The 24,728-nt window shown below is 37.6% G+C and overlaps 1 protein-coding gene across 1 annotated transcript; it reads right to left on the reverse strand.

The window, feature by feature from the left end:
• Positions 1-378: 378 nt before the first annotated feature.
• LOC107801917 (uncharacterized) lies at positions 379-21,747 on the reverse strand. Its single transcript, XM_016625336.2, has 23 exons — positions 21,382-21,747; positions 21,183-21,290; positions 20,381-20,529; positions 19,321-19,402; positions 18,735-19,159; positions 17,593-18,025; positions 17,260-17,483; positions 10,280-10,475; positions 9,988-10,136; positions 9,670-9,844; positions 9,523-9,576; positions 8,376-8,555; positions 7,437-7,549; positions 5,490-5,672; positions 5,262-5,319; positions 4,993-5,052; positions 2,403-2,444; positions 2,184-2,314; positions 1,927-2,059; positions 1,770-1,847; positions 1,162-1,278; positions 939-1,001; positions 379-860 (listed from the first exon to the last, which is right to left on the reverse strand). The coding sequence occupies exons 1-23, from the start codon at positions 21,532-21,534 to the stop codon at positions 774-776; spliced, it is 3,393 nt and encodes a 1,130-aa protein (XP_016480822.1). The 5' UTR covers positions 21,535-21,747; the 3' UTR covers positions 379-773.
• Between the last annotated feature and the right edge of the window lie 2,981 nt (positions 21,748-24,728).

Here is a 24,728-nt window from a genome sequence, read left to right on the forward strand (position 1 = left end):
GGTCTGAAACTTTTCAGTCTACTCATTTTAACTTATATTCCAGTGTACTCGTTTTAACTCACAACTATGCATCAATTCCAAGCAAGTTGAGGTTTTTACGTAACAAAAAGAAGAAAAGTGTTTTTTGCATAATGAACACAAAGTTGAATGAATGAACAAAAAGAATCCCAATTCCCATTCCTTAAGGTGGGGGTGGGGGGAACTATCTTCCTTTTGTCGCAACCAATAGTACCTAAACACCATTTTGAGCAGGCAAAGCTAAACATATCTTCCGAAAATACCTGTGCAGTTTCCAGATACTATAGAGATTAATGTATTGCAATCAGAAGAAATCAGAAGAACAAAGGAAAAAGGAACACGGACCAAGTGATGCAGGAATGGACAAAATCTTCTCTATTCTCTATTTATAAGATCAGATCTTTCATACAACAGGTGCCCCTTTTCATTACAATCACCCACACCCTCAATGGAAAAGCTAAAATTTGATACAAACTATGAATCAAGAAAAGATGGTAATCAAAGAACGAATAGCAATGATATGCCTATCTACAAAATAATTTTCCGCAGGACAGAGATGTGGATACTAAAGCAGGAACTGAAAATCTCATCTCGTGCCTCTCACAGAGCCGCTCAACTCCCAGCCCCATATAGTGGTAAACATTTATGCTGATTTCAAGTTGGTGCCTGAAAGTTAACGCTTGAAGCAGATGATCTCACTGGAAGCTCTTTTAAATTTCTGAAAAGCTGTTCAAGGCTCTTTACATCCAGATAGCTCACGCCTCTTCTGAATTTGAAGCAGATGAAAGCTTTTCATCCAAGCTTTCAACCAAGTCATGGTATTCGGTAAATGATGGATGGGACTGAAGATACAAAGGAAAACCACATTGAGACACACAAATGAAGTTAAGAGTAACCAAGAACTGACATATTAGATTTACCTTTAAAGTAATGTTGTATGCTTTCCACAAGCGCAAATCATGCCGAAATAAATCAAACAAGACCTGAGCAAAAATAATAAAATGAAACCTGTGTGAGTTTTACAACTAACAAAAGTGATTCTCAAAATAAGTAGATTTTGAAGTTCGCCCAAAGGGGACTGTAAGCAGCAAAAGTAAAGGGAAACCATCTTTCATGTAGTTCATAAAGGGAAGTTAGCCAGACCTCAGACCGCCTCAAAAGTGTGGCCAATACTACAATCCACTCTTTAAATTTGACTGAGCACATATGAGACAAAAGGAACTCTGCATCTAAACGACTTTGCAGTGTTTCCATCTGAAGCTGATGATTCAAAAGAAAAAAAAAATCAGTATCAGTATTAAGTTCAACAACATCTATAGCTGAACACACCTTCAGAATGCATATAAGCAAACGTACTAAAACAAAATACATCTAAAAATGAAATTCAGGCACCATTTGGGAACTGATTGGCATAAGTCAAAGTTGTTACGTGGACTGGAACATCTACGGATATAATTAAGAGAACACTAAAAAGCATGAAAACAAGAGACCAGATTGATTTAAAAGTACTTTGCTACACCACAAAGATCAGTAAACTCATAACTTGATCACAAAGTAGAAACTTCTCAAATTCTCTGGAGACAAAGTGCCCCAACCACATCTCCTAGAGAAAAACCCTGTGATGCAAGAGCTTAAAATAGTTTATAGACATAATTCACCTTACCATCCATCTGATACGAAACATATATGATAATGAAGCTTATACACTGGTAGCATTCTTCATGACACATGCAAGCATTACTAGTTAGTACCTTCTGCCCAATAAGTTCAAGCCCTGAAGCAAAATTGTCTAACCGAGCACTTCCATATCTTTCTCGTTGCAAATATTCCTGCAAGGCATTTATATCACATGATCTGTTTTCAATAACATAATAGGATACAATCAATAAAAGTTTGTCAGAATCATACCACGAGGTCAAACTGTGTGCCCTTCACAAAAGCGACAAGCTTTGACAGTTCTTTTCCAGACATCAAATAGCTTGCATGACTTTCTAAAATATTCTTAACAGAAGCAACATGTGCACTCTGCTCCTTAAATGAACTGCTCCAAATATTTTTAAAGAAAAGGAACAAAGTAAGTGAAAGTCTTCTTCCATCATCAACACCAGACTATTGGTGCCAACTTTTGCTAAAAATGAAACAAACTGGCACTAATTGATATCTACCCTTTGGACTCCAAAGTTTGTCTCCGGTAACTAGAAGAAAACAGAAAATATCCAAAGAATCTAGGAGATAGCTTCTCAGAATCAGTAGTTGTGGGTTCATATTCCCGTCCAGATCTGAGAAGAAACCTCACCTGAAAACCAAAGACAAAAATGTGAATACTTCACACAAAGAAGACAATTATCTTGTTAAGGCATCATGATCGACATCCAAGTTCATACCAGTTCCCCTGCCAGTTCGTATAAAGACTCATCCAATGTTGCCTGGGCAAGAGGAGAACACCATGTGAGGTCAAGGAGTAAGTCTAAAGTTGCTGATGTTAACTGAAATGTTTTGACTTTACCATGTCTGTGTTTTCTTGATCTCCGTTTGGAAAAAAATTGAATTAAAGTTCATTAAAATCTTGTTAATAAATTTGAAATGCCTGGACCAAATATCATTTATCCTTTACCCAGTCAATTTGATGTTTTGCAGATGACAAAAGTCATGGCAATCGTCAAAAAGGACATGCATAAGGGATATCACATCACAAAATGCATCAAATACTTGCAACAGTTAAAACATTTTTTTTATGAAGTAAGAAGTTTCATTAATGGCATCAAGAAGATGCAGTAAGTACAAAAAAGAGTTTTAGCTCCAAATATATAAGAGAACATTTTGAACGAGCAGCCACTCATGCACTAGCACAAACAACTGACTTGGTAACACCATTCAGAAACATATTAGCATCACGGTTTCACGAATACATGTTCAGAAGTAAATTTAAATTTCACAAATCATTAAAATATCTGATGTTGAAAAATGATTCCTGGAATGAAATGAACCAGCAAAGAGCAGAAGGGATTTAGAGGATTCAAATCGCAGGTCCCAATTAATCATGAATTGAGGCATAGTTGAAGCAAAGAGCGGACTTCAATTTAGAGGATTCATATAGCCAGCCCCAATTAATCTGGTATTGAAGCACTGTTGGTTGATCGATTGATTAAAACGTCTGAACTTTCCATTACCACCATCCAAAACTCTAGTCAAGCAAGCCCACCAACCACCATGGTAAGGAGTACAAAAAATCATCTTAAAGTTATGGAGTTAACAAATAACAACAAAAATGTAATGTGATGGATAAGGGATATGCCTGCCTCTTGAGTGTCTGTGCACACACACTTCACTGAGGAACACGATAATTAAGAACTCCAAGACAATCGTTTGGATACTCGGGAAAAATTCATTTTACCCCAGATAAAAATTGAATGGCTGTAATTACTTAAAAAGAAATTCGATTTGGAACATTGAGACCTAGCCACAATTTAAAAAAGATAATGAATTGAAGAGCTTCCTTAGATGATATAATAAAGGGAAGTCAATTATAGGCTATTGTTCACGAATCACGATATCTAAGAGTAAAAAAAAGGAAGACCCATCTGATACATAACCAAATTTCCCACATCGCTAATTATGCAGGCCATCTTCTGTCCAAAGCCTAAGAAATTTAAAACAATCATGAGGCTATATAACAGATCCTTTTTTTTGATAGGTAAACTTCATATATTTAACTGGTCTTATTGCAAACAAATCTTTGATGAAGTCATTCATGCAGATAATAAAAAGAATTATGAAATCAAAATGAAGATTAAGTATGCAAACATGGAGAACATTTCCTTATATCGCCCCTACCCTTTGTTAACTTCACAGCTTTTTTTGGTGAATTCTTTTTGCTTTCTAGACTAACAATTCTGTCTATTGGGAATTTACCTTTCCCTACTTTAAAGAGAGCTACATTTTTAAGTTACGCTTGCTACGAAAAGAAGACCACAGACCACACAGCTAAGGCCAAAAGTTCAAAAATTATTAAACCCAATTTCTTTAAGCAAAACTTAAGATACCTATCTTCATATTCAGGAAGAGTATTAGTTAAACTGCCCATCAGAAATGCCCAAGGGTTCTAACAAAAGTAACCATACCAGCAACCTCTATTTTATATAAAATGATAAATCCTTTGGAAATGACATGAAAAGTGAAAACCCAAATTACTACTTAAGAAAAAATGAAAAAAAGAAAAATTAAAGTTAAGCATACAGAAGCTGCATCCTCTTCTTTAGCATATAGAACAAAGGTATACATACAGATAGGCCATCAATTATGCAGAAACACAAGGTCAATAATTATCCAACATTTGAATCCAAAAGGAGGGAAAGAAAGAGAAATAATTAAGAGGGAATTTCACTAGAAGTCGAGAGTAGCGCGCTAATAAAAAGGCAGATGCTGGCTTCAAATATATTGGTTTCAGAGCTGCAGCATGGACCAGAGAACCCAAATAGATAAATTTTCAGATTTTCAAGCAGCAAATATGGCATCCAAAACAGAGTGTTTACACACATCTAAAGGAAATCGTTCAGCGACAAAAATTACCTATTCACCAAAAAGAGGAATTGTTCATTAAATTTTTCCCTTCAACTATATTTTTATCCAGGGAAATACTTCAACAGATTACATGGATATAAAAGCTACTCCCTCTGTTTCAATTTAGATGACATACTTTCCTTATTAGTCCGTTCCAAAAAGAATGATACATTTCTACAATTGAAAATAATTCAACTTTAAACTCTTCATTTTACCCTTTTTACCCTTAATGATGAGCTTTTATAACCACACAAATGTCATGATCCTATAAAGCTTTTACCCCTTCAACTTTTAAGATCACAAGTTTCAAAAGTCTTCTTCTTTTTTCTTAAACTCCGTGCCGAGTCAAACTACCTCATCTAAATTGAAACGGAGGGAGTAACATTTATTATTTATTACATCTGGCATGATTACCTGCAACAAACGCAGTGCACAATACTGACTAACAGCTGGACCCTCAAGCTTAGCAATTACCTGCAGCAAGAGGCATATCAAACAAAGATATCCAAAGGTATGACTTCCTGAAAGATATTGCACAAAGTCTTCAACACAAACTAAAGCAGCCCCAGCCCCTTCGAAAGATAGGGAAGCTCAGAGAAGATATACAGTTTGTCGCCCAAAGACGAGATGGGAATTGCAGATAGAAATTTGAAACTAAAAGCCTGTAAGGCTGTAACTCTTACTAGTATATAGCAAGCCGCAGTGCGATACCATCTCCTTTGAAAGCATTCCTCAAATAGCCTAAACGTAGAGATGAATTAACTCATAATGGAATTGGACACAACAAGAATTAAGTTTCTACAACGTATGAACTATCCAACAGGCTTTTGATATACATTAAACTGCTCTTTTGTTAAAATTCATTCATCCAGTAGCGTGGTAAAGGTTACAAAATATATGCTTTTACATACTCAGTCGATCTCCCAGCAGCAGTAAATAAATCTGCCCAATGCCGGCCATCAGTCTTTCTTGCAACACTAACAACCACGTCAAAGTACTCTGGAAAATTTCTTATTAAATCACATGTCTTATCCAGAAGTGACAAATTTGTTGAATGGTTGGGAATAACACCCTGATTTTTGCTTGGGTTTTTCCTGTAAAAGAAGACGCATATTATACAACTATAATGAAAATATAAGTGTTATGGGTTTGGCAGAGGGAGAAAAAATAGCTAGGAGAAGACCGGTCAGATCAAAGTCATACAAAATTAGTGACAATCTCAACAAGAAAACTTCCAAGTTCCACCAAAAGATGCAGTCCGAGAGACAACTATTCAACAAAGACTAAATTTTCTACCTCATTTTAGTTAACTGGTTTTTCTCAAAACTACTCATTCCTACTATTTTCAGAGTCAACTGGCTTTTCTTTAACTACGATTTTCTTAAATATTTATCTATATCATCAAATTGTAAAAGTGCAATTTGTTTTTTTGTTTTTTTGGGGAGAACTTTTGAATATGTGAATTTTATTTTAATTAACTTAAGGAACTGATGTCCAAACTCAAACCAAAAATAAGACTATTGGATCCTCCTACTCCAAGATCCATCATATCATATATGATGGGATGGAGGGAGTGCTAGAGCAAAATATTATTTGTGATTCAACAATGTTCCCCCGAAAACTTCCTGAATATCAAAAGAAAGAATTACGACCCTTGTCACTTGGCCTACCAGCCCAACCGAAAATGGCCCAGATTTGAAGCTCTTACCCTATTTAGCCCATGTTGTACATAACTTGAAAGAAACTTTTCAGCCTTTAGCCCATTATTTAAGACACACTTTTAGGGTTTTTATTATTTTCTTCTTTCTTCATTCCCAGCACACCAAATTCTCTCTCACCGCCTCTCGCTTCTTTCTTTCCAACCCACATAGATCCCTCATCCTCTCTTAACCTAGCCCCCGCTATTCTTCCTCCCCTACCCCCTACGCAGTTCTGCCATCAATGGCTCGAAGAAGGCTCGGGCTCCTACTCCGTCGTCCATGGTGGCAAGCAGAAGAATATTGAAGATTTTTGAAATTGGGTCTGACTCTTTGCAGTTTGAAACCTTAATTTCCAATGTCTGGTCGAGCTTCGAGGAGAAAAGATCGGAAGCTAAATCAATATTCAACACGATGAAGCAGAAAGCTCCAGACTTGCTTGTTCTTAAGCTTGTTGACCTATAGACGAGTTGAATCATCCAATACCTTCTACTACAACTCGAGGCTTGGATAAAAATCATAACTATGTAGCAGTTTGTATAAACACTGTATAATAGTGTATAATTGTGTATATGAATATACAAACGCCTCTTATACACTATTATACATGTTTATACAAGTTATACAGTATTGTATAATTGTGTATAAATGTGTATAGTGTTGTATAATTATATTTTTTTCAGTTTATAAGGATGTATATACATTGTTAGTGTGTAAGAGGCCTCTACGGAAGTTTGACACTTCCTTCTCTTCTTCTTTTTCGTGTATGTGTTGCATAAAAAAGATTTGTATGCGTTGGAGAGATTCTACAATTCATTTACCAAGTTTTTATTTTTCTTTTATCCTGTTGGATTGTTTCAGCAATTGCACATTATAGTGTATGAAAATAAGTGGTCGTATAAAGAGGGAGCAATAATCGTAGTTTGATTGTGTGAAATAAGCTGTCTTTCGGGAATTAGCCTATTATTTTTGGGCTATAGATTTGCAAAGTGATATCTAGGATATTATGTTGCAAGTCAGGTGTGAGTTGTATTTATGTGAAATTATCCCATATCAAAACTCCAAGGGCCAGAAAAATATCCATGACGAAAAGGTCAGCACGAGTACTTTGGATAGCAAGTGATAATCTTACAAATTACTTATCAAATTGGTGAAAATTACCCAGAAATGTCGGCCTCAAACACAGTAAAAAGAAGCCACTCTAGGCAGTGCGAAAAATGTGGCTTCTCTGCAGATAATTGTGCCAATCTTAGAGCTTCTTCCTTTTTATCCCTCTGCCAAAACAGTAAAAGAGATTATAAGAAAATGAAGTTGTTCATTCATCCTGTTTAATGTAAATTCTCACAGTTAACAAACTGTTAAAATAATACTAAGGTCTTGGAGATGAACGGTTATTCAGATAAAAAAGTAAACTGCCAAGACAAAAAGGAAACAAGGAAAACATGAACAATAACTAACAGATAAACAGTGTAGGATTAAATATGAATGATTAAATGCATACTCCTTTACAAATTGAATCGTATAAAATCTTCCTAGAATAGGAACAAAATTATGTTATATTTTGTCAAATAAATAAGAAAATTACTACCTTATTATGATAAAATTTATATACTTGTGACTTCTCTTGTCAGAAATCACATTTATAACTTCGATAAAATCAAAAACTATCTGTGATGCTAATCATTTTCTAAATATAAGTCATATTCGCAGAGATAAATTAATTTTTTGGTTAACTACCTCCCTCACTCACTCACTCCCACACACACGCAAAGTATGTTACACATAATGAGTAATGCAATTTCACTGTAATGTACCATTACTTTCTATATCTATCAATCTGTCTATCTCTAAAATGTGCAAAAAAAATTTGCTCATCTTGGCACTTCTCCATATGGAAAATCAAAAGGGATGATTCAACAGATGTCTGCATCAACTTCCTAGGAGAAAGAGAATATGTTCTATTTCTATCTTAGTTTAGAATTTAGAAACAATCGTCACTATAAAACAAAAACCGCGTTTCAATCACCTTTTTATCAATAACTAGATACTCCATCTGTTGTCTCACTTTAACCTTTGAATACAAATAATTTTGCATAGTACCTGTAGAAGATGTCGAAGTAGACAATGCAAAATAGTCTGAGCTTGAGGAGAAGGCTCAAAACATGGGAACTCTGTACATGCGGAAAATGACATTCTCTGGGAGACGCCAACTACAACTCCCGCGTTTGGCAGTAAACCAAGAGGATACACCTCACGATCAAATTCCAGCTCCGGATCCAACTACAAGTTCACACCAAAGATCCAAATAAAAGAAAGAAAAGCAGGTTAGAATCTAGACAAAAGGCAAAGGCCAGGTAATGAGAATATGAGATTTTAGGTTTGTGCATGATAATAGGTTTTTAAAAAAGATGGTTTATGCATGATAATAGTTAATGATTTTTTTAATGAAAAAGAGGGTTCATGCATGATAATAGTTAATGATCTGGGGCAATGAATGATAAGCTAAGATCATAACTGGTGGTGCGGTATTGCTAATGATCCGCGGACCTTAGTTGGTCATAAGCAGAAGACTTATAACTTGTATATTTTAAACATGCAATATAATAGTATTCTGATGCTTGAATCCTGCAAAAGATGAATCTTAAGGGCCAGAAGTATACCCATGAGGGTATTTCATTTCTTGTTTCAAATGACATCATGAAATGCTCCATTATTTAAACTTCAATCCAGCTTCCACCTTCAGCTATATTTCACTGTTTAAACTTTAATTAGCCCCTAATATTCTTTGACCTTATGAAATGCTTAAGCACTTTCAAGCTATGTTGTGCGGACTCTCCAAAATGTAGCCGCACCCGTGTCGGATCCTTCAAAAATGCACTACTTTTGGAGGATCCGACACGTATCCGGCCACATTTTCGGAGAGTCCGAGCAACATAGCTTTCAAGAACTTGCAAGATCCCAAACAACCCACGCCAGAAAATATCTGGGTTTCGTTAACTTTCCCTTTCTCATTGTTGATCCTGACGACTTCTCCTTAGTCTTCTTCCCAAACTCCTCTCCTCAAGAGAAAAGAAAGAAAAGGGAAAAGAAAGCTTTCACATACAACAAAGCATATCAAAACAGATCAAAAGCTGTATTTCTTGAACCAGTTAACAGCAACTAATAACTGAAACATGGACAATTAAATACATAGTGTAAAATCAAAGACGAACAAATATGTGGACTCTAGCAATAGCAACTTGAATACCTGCAAGAAATCCTCTTGCTTAAAAGCGTCAACACCAGGAGATGGATACCAAACCTGTAATAATGAGCTTTTAACCAGTATATACATCAGACATGTAAGGTAAGTACAGAAATTTACAAAAACTCAACTGCTAAAGAAAACTGTTACCTGCATTCCTCGGTGGCCATAGTCTAACCATGAAACCTCCTCAATCAAGCTTGTTTTCTCCTCCGACTGACCACAGGTAACCCAAAACAACTCCACAGAGTCGGTGAGTTCTCTTTCTCTCCCCTCATCCAAATCAAGAAGTGAAAGCTCTCCATTTGTCCTCAGTATTAAGCATCTGAAAGCACATTCAAACACAAGAAAATGACAACATCTCTTAGACCAGATATCAGTAATATTAGAAACCAGCACATCTCGATACTAGTATGCGGCAATATAGGGTCCAACTCAGAGGTGTAACATTCCACAATAAGTACATACCGGGTAGGCTCTCTGACTGAAAGATCCAAAGAAGTTGACAGGCCACCATTTCCTGCAACGCTTTCTCTTGGGAGCTGATCAGGAATAAAACGCATTGAAGCAGGATGGCTCTTTGCAGTCATGATTGATAGCTCTCGTACTGTAGAAAGCTGTTTGTCATGTTATCACTTAAAAACGCATGACAGATATGATACTCTTGTTCAAAAGAAATTCTGCTATATATGTCGAGCTTTAAAATGCAAAATTGACTTTGACACAGTTTTATAGAGCATACACACTAAGGAAGCTTCACCTGTAAATCGGGAGAGCTCGAAGGTGTTAGTTCACCAGATAATTTCACATGGTAAATATGGACATCAAAGGGCCGGTAAGTGACAAGTAGATAATCTTGGTAAACATCCATGACGATCGGCTTGGTCAGCAAAGGTTTCCGACATAGTAGTGAACTCTGATCAAGGTGATATCTGGGATAGAAAAGCAATTCATACCTGCAATTCCAATAAAAGTTCAACAAGTTCTATTAAAAGCTATATCTCGAGAACCCTCTTGATAAGAATCTAAATATTCAATCTACAACTGGAAAGCTGTATTCGCCCGTCAATAAGAAAAGTGACTCTCTCCCTCCATACAAATACTGCCCAGCACCATATATCCAAAAGAAACAGAGACAAATAGAGGACTCTTGAAGGAAACACTTGATATATAAGAGTAGACAGTATTTGCTGCAATCTTCATGCATCTGTCTGACCATAACAAACTCTTGTAAGCACAAGGACATCCATTTCATATACTAGCTGCCTCTTGTGGCCAAACAGATCGACATTCAAGGGTAGGCTGTAGCTCCTGAATAGAATGCCACTCTACCCCAAGGCGCACCCTTTCGTGGCCAAGCTTATCGAACTAGATGCATATCAAGTTCTTTACTTTTCAAAAATATTCCTGAAACGTTCTTCACATTATGATCACCATTTATTCAACTATACATTATTAATTGTCACTCATCCAGATTTTCATGCCAAAAGATGCTTTTTTACTGCTGGATGCTCCCTGATTGAAAGTGATTATCTCACCTCTTTTTTTTTTTGAAATTGGTAACATTTGTATTAGATATAAACATGACTACACTAATTCAGTGTAGTCATCCACAATTACAAAAGGGGGTACAAAGAGAGCCAAACTAAGTCTCTATAAAGCTCATAAGAGGTCTAAAACATCAAAAATACTTTCACTCTCTTCCAAGCACTCCTGTTTACACCAAAAATAGAAGAGCGTAAGGCAGCTCATTTTCAACTTTTGTATTGAACTATGTGTATCGTCAAAACATCTTAGGTTCCTTTCTTTCCAAATTGTCCACCATATACATGCAGGGACAATCTTCCATCTCTCCTTCTAGCCAGACTGCATTCCATCTCTTTTCCAACTTGTTAGGACTTCCCTGATTCTCCCTGGCATAACCAATTAATTCCCCTCGGGTCGATGAATATTTTCCAAATTTGATCTGTGACACTGCAGTGCAAAAAAAGATGGTTGACTGTCTCCTCCTGAGCTTTACATAAATAATATCTGGACCCCAACTGATATCCTCACTAATCTCTTAGTGAGATTATCTTGGGTTAGGACAACTTCTCTTGCTAGAAGCCAGACAAAACATGCCACTTTGTAAGGTATTTTAACTTTCCAGATCATTTTCCAAGGCCAGCAACCAATCTGATTATTAGAATGGTTGTACTCCTTGTAAGCTAATCTAACAGAGAAAATTCCTCCTTTCCCCCCTTGCCAGAACAGCCTATCTTCATTGTTGGTGGTCCCTCTAAACTGTTCCAGAGTATCATAGAAATCTGTCAGCCTCTTAATTTCCCAGTCATATAGAAATTTTCTAAATGTAAGGTTCCATCCTTGACCTGTCCAAAGTTCTCCAACAGAAGTTCTTTGTTGCTGATTCAGATTGTAGATGTCCGGGAATAGTTGCTTTAAAGTTCTCTGTCCAAGCCATTTATCTTCCCAGAAGGATGTTTTCATTCCATTTCCAACTCTGAGACTGAAATTGTTTCTAAACCTTGGCCATGTGTTTCTGATAGACCTCCACAGACTCACCTCATAAGGAGTACAAACTGTTTTTGTTGTCCAACTACCTTCCATCCCATACCTTTCTTGAATTACCTTCTTCCATAAAGATTGCTCTGTTGTGGCAAACCTCCATAACCACTTCATCATCAATGCTTGATGCTTGATTCTGAGTTTTCAAATTTCTGATCCCCATTCCCCCTTCTTTCTTGCTGGTAATAAGTACTTCCCATCTGACCAGATGAAACTTACTCTTATCACTGGTGCCTTGCCATAGAAAGTTTCTTCTCAGTGCATCTATTATTTTAACTACACCGGTCGGAACTGGAAATAAAGACATCATGTAAGCAGGCATGGCATCCAAAACACTATTGATGGGGATTAGTCTACCTCCCAAAGATAGGTATTGGCTCTTCCAACTAACAAGTTTCTTTTCGCATTTCTCAATTACTCCATTCCATATTCCTTTTGACTTGCTTTTTGCTCCAAGTGGCATTCCCAGGTACACTGTTGGTAGAGCCCCCCAGTATTCTAGCCAAACTATGCATCTCCATTACTTCATTAACTGGATAGATGAAACTCTTGTTCCAGTTAATGTGTAGTCCAGATATAGCTTCAAAAAGAATGAATACCATTCTCAGGAAAAGCAACTGTTCTCTGCTAGCATCACAAAACACCAAAGTATCATTTGCATATTGTAGATGGGTGATTTCCAAGTTGGTTGACTCCCTAGAGTTTACCCTGAACCCCTTGATCCTATAATTTGCTTTGGCAATTTTAAACAGATTGTTTAAACCTTCCATAGCCAGAATAAATAGAAAAGGGGAGATTGGGTCTCCTTGTCTCAAGCCTCTCTGAGAGGAAAAGAAACCAACAGGTGAACCATTGACTAAGATAGAGAATTTGACAGTACTAATGCAGAATTTGATCCAACTAATCCATCTTTCATCAAAGCCCATCTTCGAAAGTATTCCCAACAAAAACTTCCAGTTAAGGTGATCATATGCCTTTTCTATGTCCAGCTTTGCAATGAGAATAGCATCCATTATTTACCTACCTTTGATGAAGGCCATCTGTTGATTGTCCACCAGCTTGCCCATTATTTTCTTGATTCTTTCTGTTAGGATTTTTGAGATTATTTTGTAGACACTACTTATCAGACTGGTAGGTCTGAAATCTTTCAATTCTTTAGCTCCAACTTTCTTAGGAATCAAAGCCACCAAAGTAGCATCGAAGCTTTTTTCAAAGACCCCAGTAACTTGAAAATTCTGGACTGCAGCTATCACATCTTGACTGATCACTTCCCAGCATTGAATGTAGAAAGCCATAGTATACCCATCTGGACCAGGAGCTTTGTCCCCTGCACATGCTTTGACATTCTCCCAGATTTCCTGAGGCTCAAAAGGGCTCAATAACATCTGATTATCCTCTGAGCTAATAGTTTGGCGGTACCTTAGGCTGCATTGTGGTCTCCATTCCTCAGCTTCTGTGTATAATTTTTGGTAGAAAGAAATTATCTCCCTCTTGATATCTTCAGGATTCTCCACAGTTTCCCCATTGACTTGTAGCTTGTCAATATTGTTATATCTTTTATGGGCATTTGCAGTTCTGTGAAAGAACTTAGTATTTCCGTCACCTTCTTTCAACCATAAGGCCCTGGACCGTTGCCTCCATGCTATCTCCTCCTTCCGAGCATTTTCCTCAAATTCTAGCAGCAGAGAGGTTTTTTTGTGTCTCTTCCTCATTCAAGCTCCTCAGTTCTTGTATATCCTCAATTTCAGCAAGTTGGTCCAATATATGTTGTTTCTGTATCTTCAGATTGCCTTGAATTGTCTTGCTCCATTCTTTGAGTTTTTCCTTCAAAGCTTTCAGCTTGAAAGCCAGGATGTAATCAGGTCTGCCAGTACATGAAAAGGACTCCCACCATGTTTTAATTCTATTCTTGAAACCTTCAGTCAGCAGCCACCAATTCTCGAATTTGAAAAAAGATTTCACTGGTTCCCAATTGCCACACTGAATCATGACAGGTGAATGGTCAGAGGTAACCCTGTGAAGGATTGACTGTTTAATGTTTCTAAATCCTTCATCCCATTCTTCAGAGACTAGAAACATGTCCAGCCTAGCAGCAATGTTAAAATTTGTTCCTTTCTTCCATGTGAACTTGCCTCATATTAGTTGCAGATCAACTAAACCCATGTCCTCAATGAAATTTGAGAAGTCTGCCATTGATCTGGTATACCTAACACAGTTCTTCTCTGAGGGATATGTAACAGTGTTAAAATCCCCACACACAACCCAAGGCCCAGTGAATAGACACCTAGCAGCTCCTATCTCCCACCATACTTCTTTTCTTTTAACCCTATCATTACCAGCATAAAAACTGGTTAAATGCCAAACAAATTCTTGGGCTTTGCCACTGAACTTATATGTGACGGAATATCTACCCACACTACTGACTTCCCCTTCCCATGCCCTACTATCCCACATAATGAGAATACCCCTTCTAGTTCCACTTGCTTCCAACTAGGCATATTTCACCCATCTATTTGCCCATAATTCTCTAATTATCTCCCTGATTTTCCCTTCTACCTTGGTTTCTTAAAAGCAACAGACTTCCTTCTTCCAGCTACTCACCATATTTTTTATCAACTCCCTCTTCCTAGCTCTGTTAAATCCCCTAACATTCCAAGATACTATTTTAATCATCATTGACTATCGATGACAATATACCCTCCCCTGCTTCTTGTGCCATTGCTTTTGAAACTACTATCAAGATCTAAGTTTTTCAATTCTTTGCTTCCTTTCTTCTTTGGTGTGACAGCTTCCATCATCAGTGATGTTGACTCCGTTAAATTCTTCCTCTTTCCATCAATTTTCATGAATAATTGGAGTGCTTCCTTTTCGCACCCTTTAAATTCCACCCCAAACTCTTTGCTCAACCTAATGATATTTTGGTGCACCCAAATTGATGCCTGAAACTCTGGGTCCTCTTCATTATCTAGAGAATTTAAGGGGGGAACTTCTTCAATTGTCCACTCTCCAAATGTTTTCTCCTCTTCCGGTTGCATGTGCTCCTTTTGCTGCATGTCAGAGGTTGATTGTTCCTTGTTTTTGATTAATACCAAGGCATTTTCCTTGTTCTCTTCGGTTTGAGCTTCCTCCTCGAGTGTATCATCTGAATTGTCGATCTCAGTGGCCTTCTCTGCTTTCTTCGACTTTTTTTCCAAAGGGAGGTACACTGTATTTGCCTAGACCTCTATTAGGATAGGGTCTTTTAATTCCTCCAACTGGCTATGATTTTTGGCCTTTTATTACAGAGGGTTATAGAGTGGTCTATCAATCTTGGGCCCAGAGATTTATTTGGGCCCAATTCATCAGAAATTGAGTCTGGTCCTTTGTCACGTGAGACTGGCACACGTGCAGAATTTTTAAAAGCCTCCCCATTGTTCGATGTACCCACATGACCATAGTATTGTGGAGTCGTTACAATCTCCTTCCCCAGGTGGATACTACTATTGACCATCGGTTCATTTCTCCCTCTATTACCCTGCAGTCCTTGTCCTTTATCATCTTCCTCCCTTGGACACCCCGCCGTTGTCATCGCTGTTACAGTCACCGAAATTTCACACCAGATGGGGATTTTGTATAAAAATCCGTCATTTTCCATCAGTATCTCTCTCGGAACCCTACTCCCATCTCCCTTCACGTTTATTCTTGCCCATCGAAGGCGGTTTTTGAGGTTTGTTTCCTCTTCTGTTTCTAGCCATCCCCCACATTTGGTTCTGAGAACTTTATCTGACCGTAGATTAACAAGTAAACCCAATAGTCTAACCCATACCCAGTCTCGTTTCACCTTTTCCGGCCAGCAACCAGTGGTAGGTTTCCACAAGTCGAGGCTTACTTTGGACTTCTGCCACCGCCATTCTCCCCTTAGCACATGTTCTGCCTCCTTTCTTGTGGGAAATTCAAACAAAGATTGGGAATCATTCATCTCATGAACGTTTATGCTGATGGTGGAATTCCACGTGTTGTTTGCCCATCTTCTGATATCGTTCAAAGTTGGAGATTCCTTCAAAGAAATCATCACCTTGCCTACTATGCATCTACTCAACACATCCCTCTCTGATAATTCTGAACCTCCTGGGGCCATAATTTTGGAGCTGTTGATTTTTATTGGGGATGATTTTGTGCCTTCAGTGGACCATTTATTGGTTCTGACCGCTTCAGTGTATGAGGACTCCATCTTTGAGATTCTCGCTGTCTGGGGCTGCTTCTCTTTCTCTGAAGAATTAATGAGTCTTCTAATTTTTTCTAGCTATGTCTCCCCACCCAGCATTTAATGAGATTTCCGGTGTAATAATGATAGATCTACTTTCCCCTTGTATAGCAATAAAACTGATGTACCTACCATATTCATTGAATTTAAGGTTACAAAAGTATTCTGTGTAATGTTCTTTCATGTTCCATCTTCTTATTGCCCTGCTATGTTCCTTTGACGCCACGTTAAATATCTCTGTCACCCATTTCATGACTTTACTACTGACATTTACTGTTCTCATCAATTTTCTGCTACGTTCTACCCATTCAAACCATGTTCCAGACTTAGAACTAATTTTTGTGATATCAAAAGACTTGAAGCCAGCATTGTAATAAATTTTGTCACTGTCCATATTTAACTGATGAAGTAAAACAAATCTGATTTTGAGGGGAAAATCTGAGAAGGAGAGAAAGAGAAAGAAAGGAAGGAGTATGGAGGAGAGGAAAGGGAAGGAATCCGGTGAAAGATCCCACCAGAAAGGTGGTTCTACCCTCCTAGGAAGTAGGAGAGAGAGTATCTAGGGAAATGTGCCTGGGAGTAAACATATTTTCTAGGAATCTTTTGTCCCAGAAAGATACATGAAAAGTAACTGATTATCTCACCTCTTAAATGCATTGTTATCTAAGAGTAAACCACAAATCATTCGGGAGTTTCTTAATAAACCAGTTTAAACATCAGAACAGACCTTTAAATTCAAAGTGAAAGCCAATCAGCAGTAAGGTGTTGGAGAAATCCAATATATGGACATGCATATCCTGTACATTCATACCTTGTGCAGAACATAATAACAAATGTAAATGTGTTTTTTTGAGATTGAAATGTGCTCATCTATCTCATACAGCATAAGTTGATGATGTATAGGTACTAGCTAATGCAAATAGATAGCTCACCCGTCAGAAGAATCATCGTAGTTGCAGACAACCACAATCTTCCCAAGCCATAACAAGCCTCTGCACTGGATCTTTTGTTCCTGAGTGACATCTCCAAAAACTCGCCACTTTTTCAATCTTATGTCATATAAGATCAGTCCATGAAGGCCAGCAGCTGCTAAGTACATTCCATCCTTACTAGCTGCCACATGTTGAACTGGCCAATTCTGAGAGACGTAGGAAACCTAGCGGAGAGTTGAAATTATATTAGAGACAGAGCTTCCCGACAAGGAAAAACAAAAGCAACATAAACAAAAGAATAAACCACACTCTTCAGTTAATATAACTCTTAACTGGAAGGCTAAGATGCAAGAGTTTTAGTTCATCAGTATCTTCTGACTGCACAACAAGCAACCGATCTTCACCATAGATTACTTGTCGGACATAAGTAGTCCCAGAGACTCCTCTGTTCAGACAGCATTTTCCAAAAGAGAATGCAATAATTCTCTCTGAAGTTCCTTCTTCAATAGCATAAAGCTTGTATCCATATTCATCCCAGTTCATCAATGAGGTACCACTCATCATAGGTTCATATTTACATTCCTGATTCCGCTTGACAACTGGAGAAGATGCAGAACTTAAGCCAATTTGACGAATTGTGGACATCAAGCGACAGCCAGAAACAGACCAAACTGTTAGCCCTCTTAACTTCCACCCAACTGCAAAAGCAGAATTATCAGGTGTCCATGCAACACAACTGACAGCCCCAGTATCCTCCACTGAATACCTGCAGAAGAATTGCAGGTTTATTGAGAAGTCAGAGAAGTCCTATATTCTGTTGTTAACTGTTGCAAATTTCCTCATACAGAATCTTCCATCACCTTCTTTTCATTCTTACAAGATGTGGCCAGAGCTAAAAAGTCAGTACTACTCTAAAACATCTCAAACTCAGACCAACTAGGTAGAATATTTTCATTTTAAAAGTTTAGATTGATGGATTTGCTTCGCAACTATTCTGCTAACTGCCAAAATTTCACAGATATATGCTTCACATGGTTTACACACAAAATTATTTTTGATAAGGTCATATGGACACAAAATATACCATTGGCTATTGAAATAATCCCCTTGGGTAGCAAGTCTGAGCTCTATGATCACATATATAATTATCTTACATAGATGATTCTTAAATTTTACTTTCTATTCACCAGAAAAAGAAAGTTGAATAAACTTAAATACGTGTACATTGTTCAATACTATGTGCAAAACAAGTTCCTTAAAGCACATATCATCATAAATTTAGTTGCCACATACTATTATTACTGACTCAATCATCTATTATCAAGCTTATACCCGCTCCATAACAAGACTCGGAAATATATAAATGAACTTAGCTTGGGACAAAATAATCAAATGCTGCACTAAAAGGGTTCTCCCATCAGCAACTAATTGTGCCTGTCTTTTCCCAACCTTGGATGTCAATGGCAAAAGCTTACCCCCAATCATACAGAGAAACAGAACGCATAAGTGAAGCAGATTCTGCAATGTCGTACAACTCAACAACACCTCTTCTGGTACCAACAGCAAGGAGTTGCTGTTCTGAAGCAACTGCAGCACATGCAGCATCACCAGAGCCCAGTCTCTTTTCAGCTTTGATAGACTCCATTTGCTTCAGACCCTTTTTGCTCACAGAACACAAGACCAGTTGTCCATCAGAAAATAGCACAAAAAGCAACCTTAAGGGTAAGGAAAATTCCAAGTGGACCACGGCAGGGTTTTTCAACGAATGATGACTGAAGTTGGAAAAGGGTAAACTCCCGCCAGAAGCAAGGCCGTTTTCCAAAGAACTTGCTAGTTTAGGAACCCCACTGCCATCATGAGGCTGAACATCAAGATCAAAGGCATCAAAGGCTCCACAAAACTGCAATACAACAAAAAAAAAATGAACAAACTACATTTTCTGCTGCACTGAAATGAACAACTACAGTCTTTAATTTTAATAAGCAGACATAAACCAGAACTGTCAACTAAAATTTTCACATCAATGCATGATACTATTAAGACATGTTTCAAAAGAATTACCTCGCCCTTCCAGGATATATTATACAGAGATCCATCAGAAAGCCCAACTATCATATGTTTGTTGTCACAAACTATATTGCTCCTGCAAGCCACATAAGCAGGGAACAAACTAATTATGTATTTCAGCTGAGAGCAACAGCCAGTAAGTTAAATAATGAAGAAACGAATCTGGCATGAAAGACATGAATGGGCCTATCTCTATATTCTCAACAAATAAACTCCCAGTGAAACAACACAAATACCCACAAGTAGTAAAGTACAGACCGAATAGGACCTCAGGATCTCAATATGGTGACAAATCAAGACAGAATTATACTTGAGTGATAACTTAAGCTACAGTGGAAACTATCCCTACTTAATTGACAACTTAAGCCATTTTCAAAATGCACACAGATAAAATGAACAACGAGATCTCTGGGCCAAGCAAATATGCAAAAAGAATAACTAGCCTTTCTTTTGGGAATCTTACATTAAGATTTAGATTACGTGGTTATTAACTCCTCTATCCTCTAGGTCTTGCATTGTCACGAGGTCCCCCTTTTCTTTTGACAAGTACATCAACATGAGATCTTTTAAAAATCAATTTACAGATATGTAGCTATTTACATATATGAGTAGATTATTTCAGCTATTGATTGTGCATTAGCCCCACCTTTCAAAATTCAGTAACATACTTTTTATAATTTTTTGACGCACAAAATTCAAAAATATCAATTGTTGGATAGATATACAATTATTTAGGGCTTGACAGAGGAAATGTCAAACCCTCCTGCCTGATACAAATTGCTAAAACCAAACTGCATAAATATTTGAGTATGCAGTACCCACAACCTTTGACTTCATAACCAGTGGACATCTGGTAGCTTATGAGAAAAGAAGGTATTTTTGGAATACATTTCTGATCTCATGGATTTATCAAAAATAAAATAAATAAAACAATTGTATCTCATGGACATTGAAAGACTTGTTTTGTTCACAGTACAAAAAATCCATGGAGGGTGAAGTTTTCAGCTTGCGTTAAAATCATAAATTGTCAAGAATTATAAACAGGGTAACTTACATTGTCAAGTTCCTGTTAGCAAAAGGCACCTGTTCATTCAAGAGCAAAGTTATGCTTGCTAAAAACAAACCAGTTGGTTGTTTGCCTCCAATTTGTATTTTCCTTTCTGTAAAATGGACCTTCAGAATGTGTAGATAGAAGGAAGAGGTCTGCAATACAAAGAAAGTAAGACAAAGTAAGCATAAAAGGCACTCACTGTTTCGCACGTATCAAAGCAGCTCTAACTTCTCAGTATCAGAGACAGGGGCAACAAACAGTAACACGTTCTTTAAATGTCAGCAACAACCGCTTTCACTTTAAGCAACCCCTAACTAATAATGATAGGATTTAAGTTATTTTTAGTGTATTTAACATGATATTTACACTTACCAAAGACAATTGAATTGATAATGTATAAAGTTAAATCCAATATTCCTAGAAAGCTCAGCAAGCAATTTAGTTCTCAAGTGTCCATGAAAGTATAGCGACACTTACAAGATAATTCAAATTGTAAAACATCTTATACTAGTGTTTATGAGCGTGAAATCATCAACTTTCACATTTTCCATAAATCCTGGAGTAAGCTGTAGAGCACTTTGGATGCCCTAAACGGTCCCGCTGTTGAAATGCAAATGGAGCACATATTTCAGTTTACATGACAAATTATCATTTTACATACCACTAATTAAGACAGACTCCACCAACAAACTACCCGAACTAGTCGAGGTCCGCTATATGAATCTTACTCTCTATTCATTCTGCTCTATACAGGCACATTACATTACAAAGAGTTCATGATACCGAATCAACGTAAGACACTTACAAGGACGGCAATCAATTTGGTATCAGGACTCCAAACGGCGCGCAAATTCTCGCCTTCTTTCTGAATCGAATCAGAGCTTCTCTTGTACTTGCCCAATCTCACTCTATGCTGAAACCGAAAAGAAACGTGAGAAATAATCAGCACTCAATTAATTATCACCAACGAAGCGAAATTCTCCAATTGTTGCATTCATCCAGACCTGGGAGGAGGACCATAGTTCAAGATGAGTAGGTGAAACGACGAGCAATAAGCGATTGATGAGCTTCAGGTATACAATTTGCTGAGAAGAAGAAGGGCATAGCCCAGCTGATTCCATAGGGATTACCTGTGGCCATCCATATGCCATATACATCTTCCAGATTTATGCAAAAAAATTCAGTTCAAATGCAGATCAAAGGGTGGGAGCGTAAGGGTTTAGATGGAGATCCAAATCGGGTGTGCATTTGCTGCAGAAGAAGAAGTAGATGAATAAAAGAGAGTGTCTAATGTGATGGGACCTCCCTTTCGTTTCAGTTGGGGGGTTTGGATCTCGAGAATTTTGAAGAACAACTGATGTTGCTGTAAAGTTAACATTTCGACCAGCTCGAAATAACACCCCCACGGCCAAGCTGTATTTAGACCCTCAATTCGACTCCTCCCATTTAACTCCGCCCGAAATAGCTTTTCTAACAACAAAAAAAAAAATCACTAATTTAGAGGGTGTTTGGCTAAGCTTATAAGTTGGTTAAACTGGCTTATAAGCACTTTTTAGTTTATTTATGTGTTTGGTAAAATTACAAGTGCTTATAAGCTAAAAATAAGCCAAAAGTCATAAGTTGGTCTTCCCCAACTTATCAAATTTCAGCTTATAAGCACTTTAGGTTTGACCAAAATATTTACTATTCTATCCCTAAAATACTTCTTTTTAAAACAAAACTCTTCGTATACCCAGTTCTTCAGTTGCTTATTGTTTATTTCAGCACTTTTATCCAAACATGTAACTGCTTATTTTTTAAATCAACTTCAGCATTTAAAAGTGTCTTTCAGTACATTATGCTTATTAGCTACTCTAAATCAGCTAAGCCAAACGGGCTCTTAATACAAGTGGGGCCTGACAAGGGTAATATGTACGCAGAGTTACTCCTACCCCTGAAATGACAGATAGGCTATTTTCGGATAGAACCTCGGCTAGAGAATGATTGAAAAAGAAAAAGTAATTGCAACAAGTATGAGTAACAATAAGATGAAATAAGATCGAATCTAATAATGCAGTCAAGCTCTAGGTAGTAATAGCCATTATGAATAAAAGATATCATACTAACACTAATGTTAACAAACTGAGTAAGACAAAGAGAAACGCTCGACTACCTACGAACCTTCTATCCTAATCTTTGACCTCAATACCCTCATGTCTAGGGTCATGTCCTTGTTGAGCTCCAGCTGCGCCATGTCCCGCCTAATAACCTCTTCCCAAGACTTCTTAGGCCTACCTCTACCCCTCATGTTGCCCACCAAGACTAACCGCTCGCACCTTCTAACTGGGCTTTTATACTTCTCCTCTTAACATGCCTGAACCATCTCAACCTCGCCTCCCGCATCTTATCCTCCACATGGGCCACTCCCGCCTTATCCTGAATAATTTCATTCATGTTAGTTTGAGTGCTTGTATGAATTACTAAAGAACTTAGTTCTTTACCGTGTTTCTTATGCGAAAAGCAAACAAGCAATGAAATGAACACTGTGATTTTTACTTGAAAAATCACCCGACTCAAAAGGTGCAAAAAATACGACCTACCAAGTAGGATTTTCAGCTTTAACTCCACTAGAACAATGAGCCAAAAATGTATCAATTACAATTCTGTAATTAAAGACTCTCTAGTACTCTCTACTCCTATTTGATTCACAAGTAACTCTAACTTGCAAAAATAAAAACTCGCTCCAACTCACTAATTGTTTATAACACTTGATTACAATTCAATTTTCTAAAACACATCTACTGGACTAACTCGGGAAGAGTACAAGACAAGTATTCAACACATGTGAACCACTTTATGACTCTCTTATTGATGTGTAAAAGGATAGTTCTGAAGTCCACATTCAATCCTATTTTAACTCGACTTAAGATCTTCTAGGAGTCATATTCATAGCATGCTTCCTCTTTGATAGGACTCCTACTGTTCCAAGGATTCCACAAGCCTTGGGACTTTTGTCTCGGACTAACTTATCCTTATCTTCTTGAGCAACCCTTATCACTTACAGCATCCATCTTCCACCAAACTCGAACCTGGTAACTTTGAGATAAAGATATTGTCTTGTACAAACGTACAAGTATCAATTATGAGGAGTTGATCCTTTAACCTGAGAAGCTGGTTCTTCACAACAGGTAAGCAGTTACATTGAGGACCTGGTTCTTTGAGTAGTTAGTCACATTTTGTTAATTATTAAAACTTCAATATTCAACAATTCATAATCTTATCCAACCGGATATGCTCACCCATCGACCTCAATATCCTCATCTCAGCTAAATTTTTTATTATTTCTAAACAATAAAAAGTTGTTGATTGATGGGTTACTAGTTTTAGAATATTTAGTAAGTCTATAGTATTACAGTATATGCAACATGTAAATTTTAAAACGGTACATGTGTGGATTGGAAATAGCAGGTATCCCGTAAAATAGTCAAGGTGCATGTTGTATGGGTCCAAATTTGACCGACCACGACTTATAACGAGTACGACAAACGACCGGGTAACTCCGAACCGGCGTCCCAAGAAAGACGACCCCAAGGAGAAAGGAGAAACCGTACGACCCTTGTATAAGTGTAAACCCATTAGGGGACATTAAGAATATGTCTTGTATTTTGTGTTTCTTACAATTGGGAAGGTTTCCTCTCTAGTATATAAGGAGGACAAAAAAAACTTGCCAATCTGGAATGAAAAAAAACTCTGTGATTCTCTTCTTTTTACCTATTATTATTCTAGAGATTATTATCTTCAGCTAATTTACCCCTCTATCTTCGAATGATTTGTTCAAAATGCCTTAACATCTTTTGAGTCAAACAATTTGGCACCGTCTGTGGGGATTTCTATAGCTGAAATCATAGTTCTCATCTAGATTCCCGAAAGGGATATTTACTTTTCTTCAAACCTTATAAAAACCAACAATGGAGGGAAAGGAAGCGAGGCTGAAGGCGGTAGCAGATGTCTCGAATAATCTCTTGAACTCCCTCAACGAAGCTGGTAGAGAAGACAATGAGAATACAATACCAAGCGCTACACCGGAGGGAGAGATCTCACCTCTTCCACACGGGGATCTAACGTTCTTACGTGAAAGGGGAACCTCAACATCCACGGCGGGGAAGCTCCACCAGCAGTCAAAAGGCTACTAAAAGAATGGTTAACAAGTGCTTTGAGCAACATGCTCGAGAAACCCACTCAAGGAGATGTCGAAGACATGATACCTACAAAAATCGTAGCTGCCACCGATGAGCCAAGCGCTACACGAACAGGTAACACCCGTATTGTTACTAATGTAGGTGACAATGCACTCACGTCCATCTTAAAGAAA

Source organism: Nicotiana tabacum, chromosome 7 (assembly GCF_000715075.1).
Source record: "Nicotiana tabacum cultivar K326 chromosome 7, ASM71507v2, whole genome shotgun sequence".
NCBI classification, from domain to species: domain Eukaryota; kingdom Viridiplantae; phylum Streptophyta; class Magnoliopsida; order Solanales; family Solanaceae; genus Nicotiana; species Nicotiana tabacum.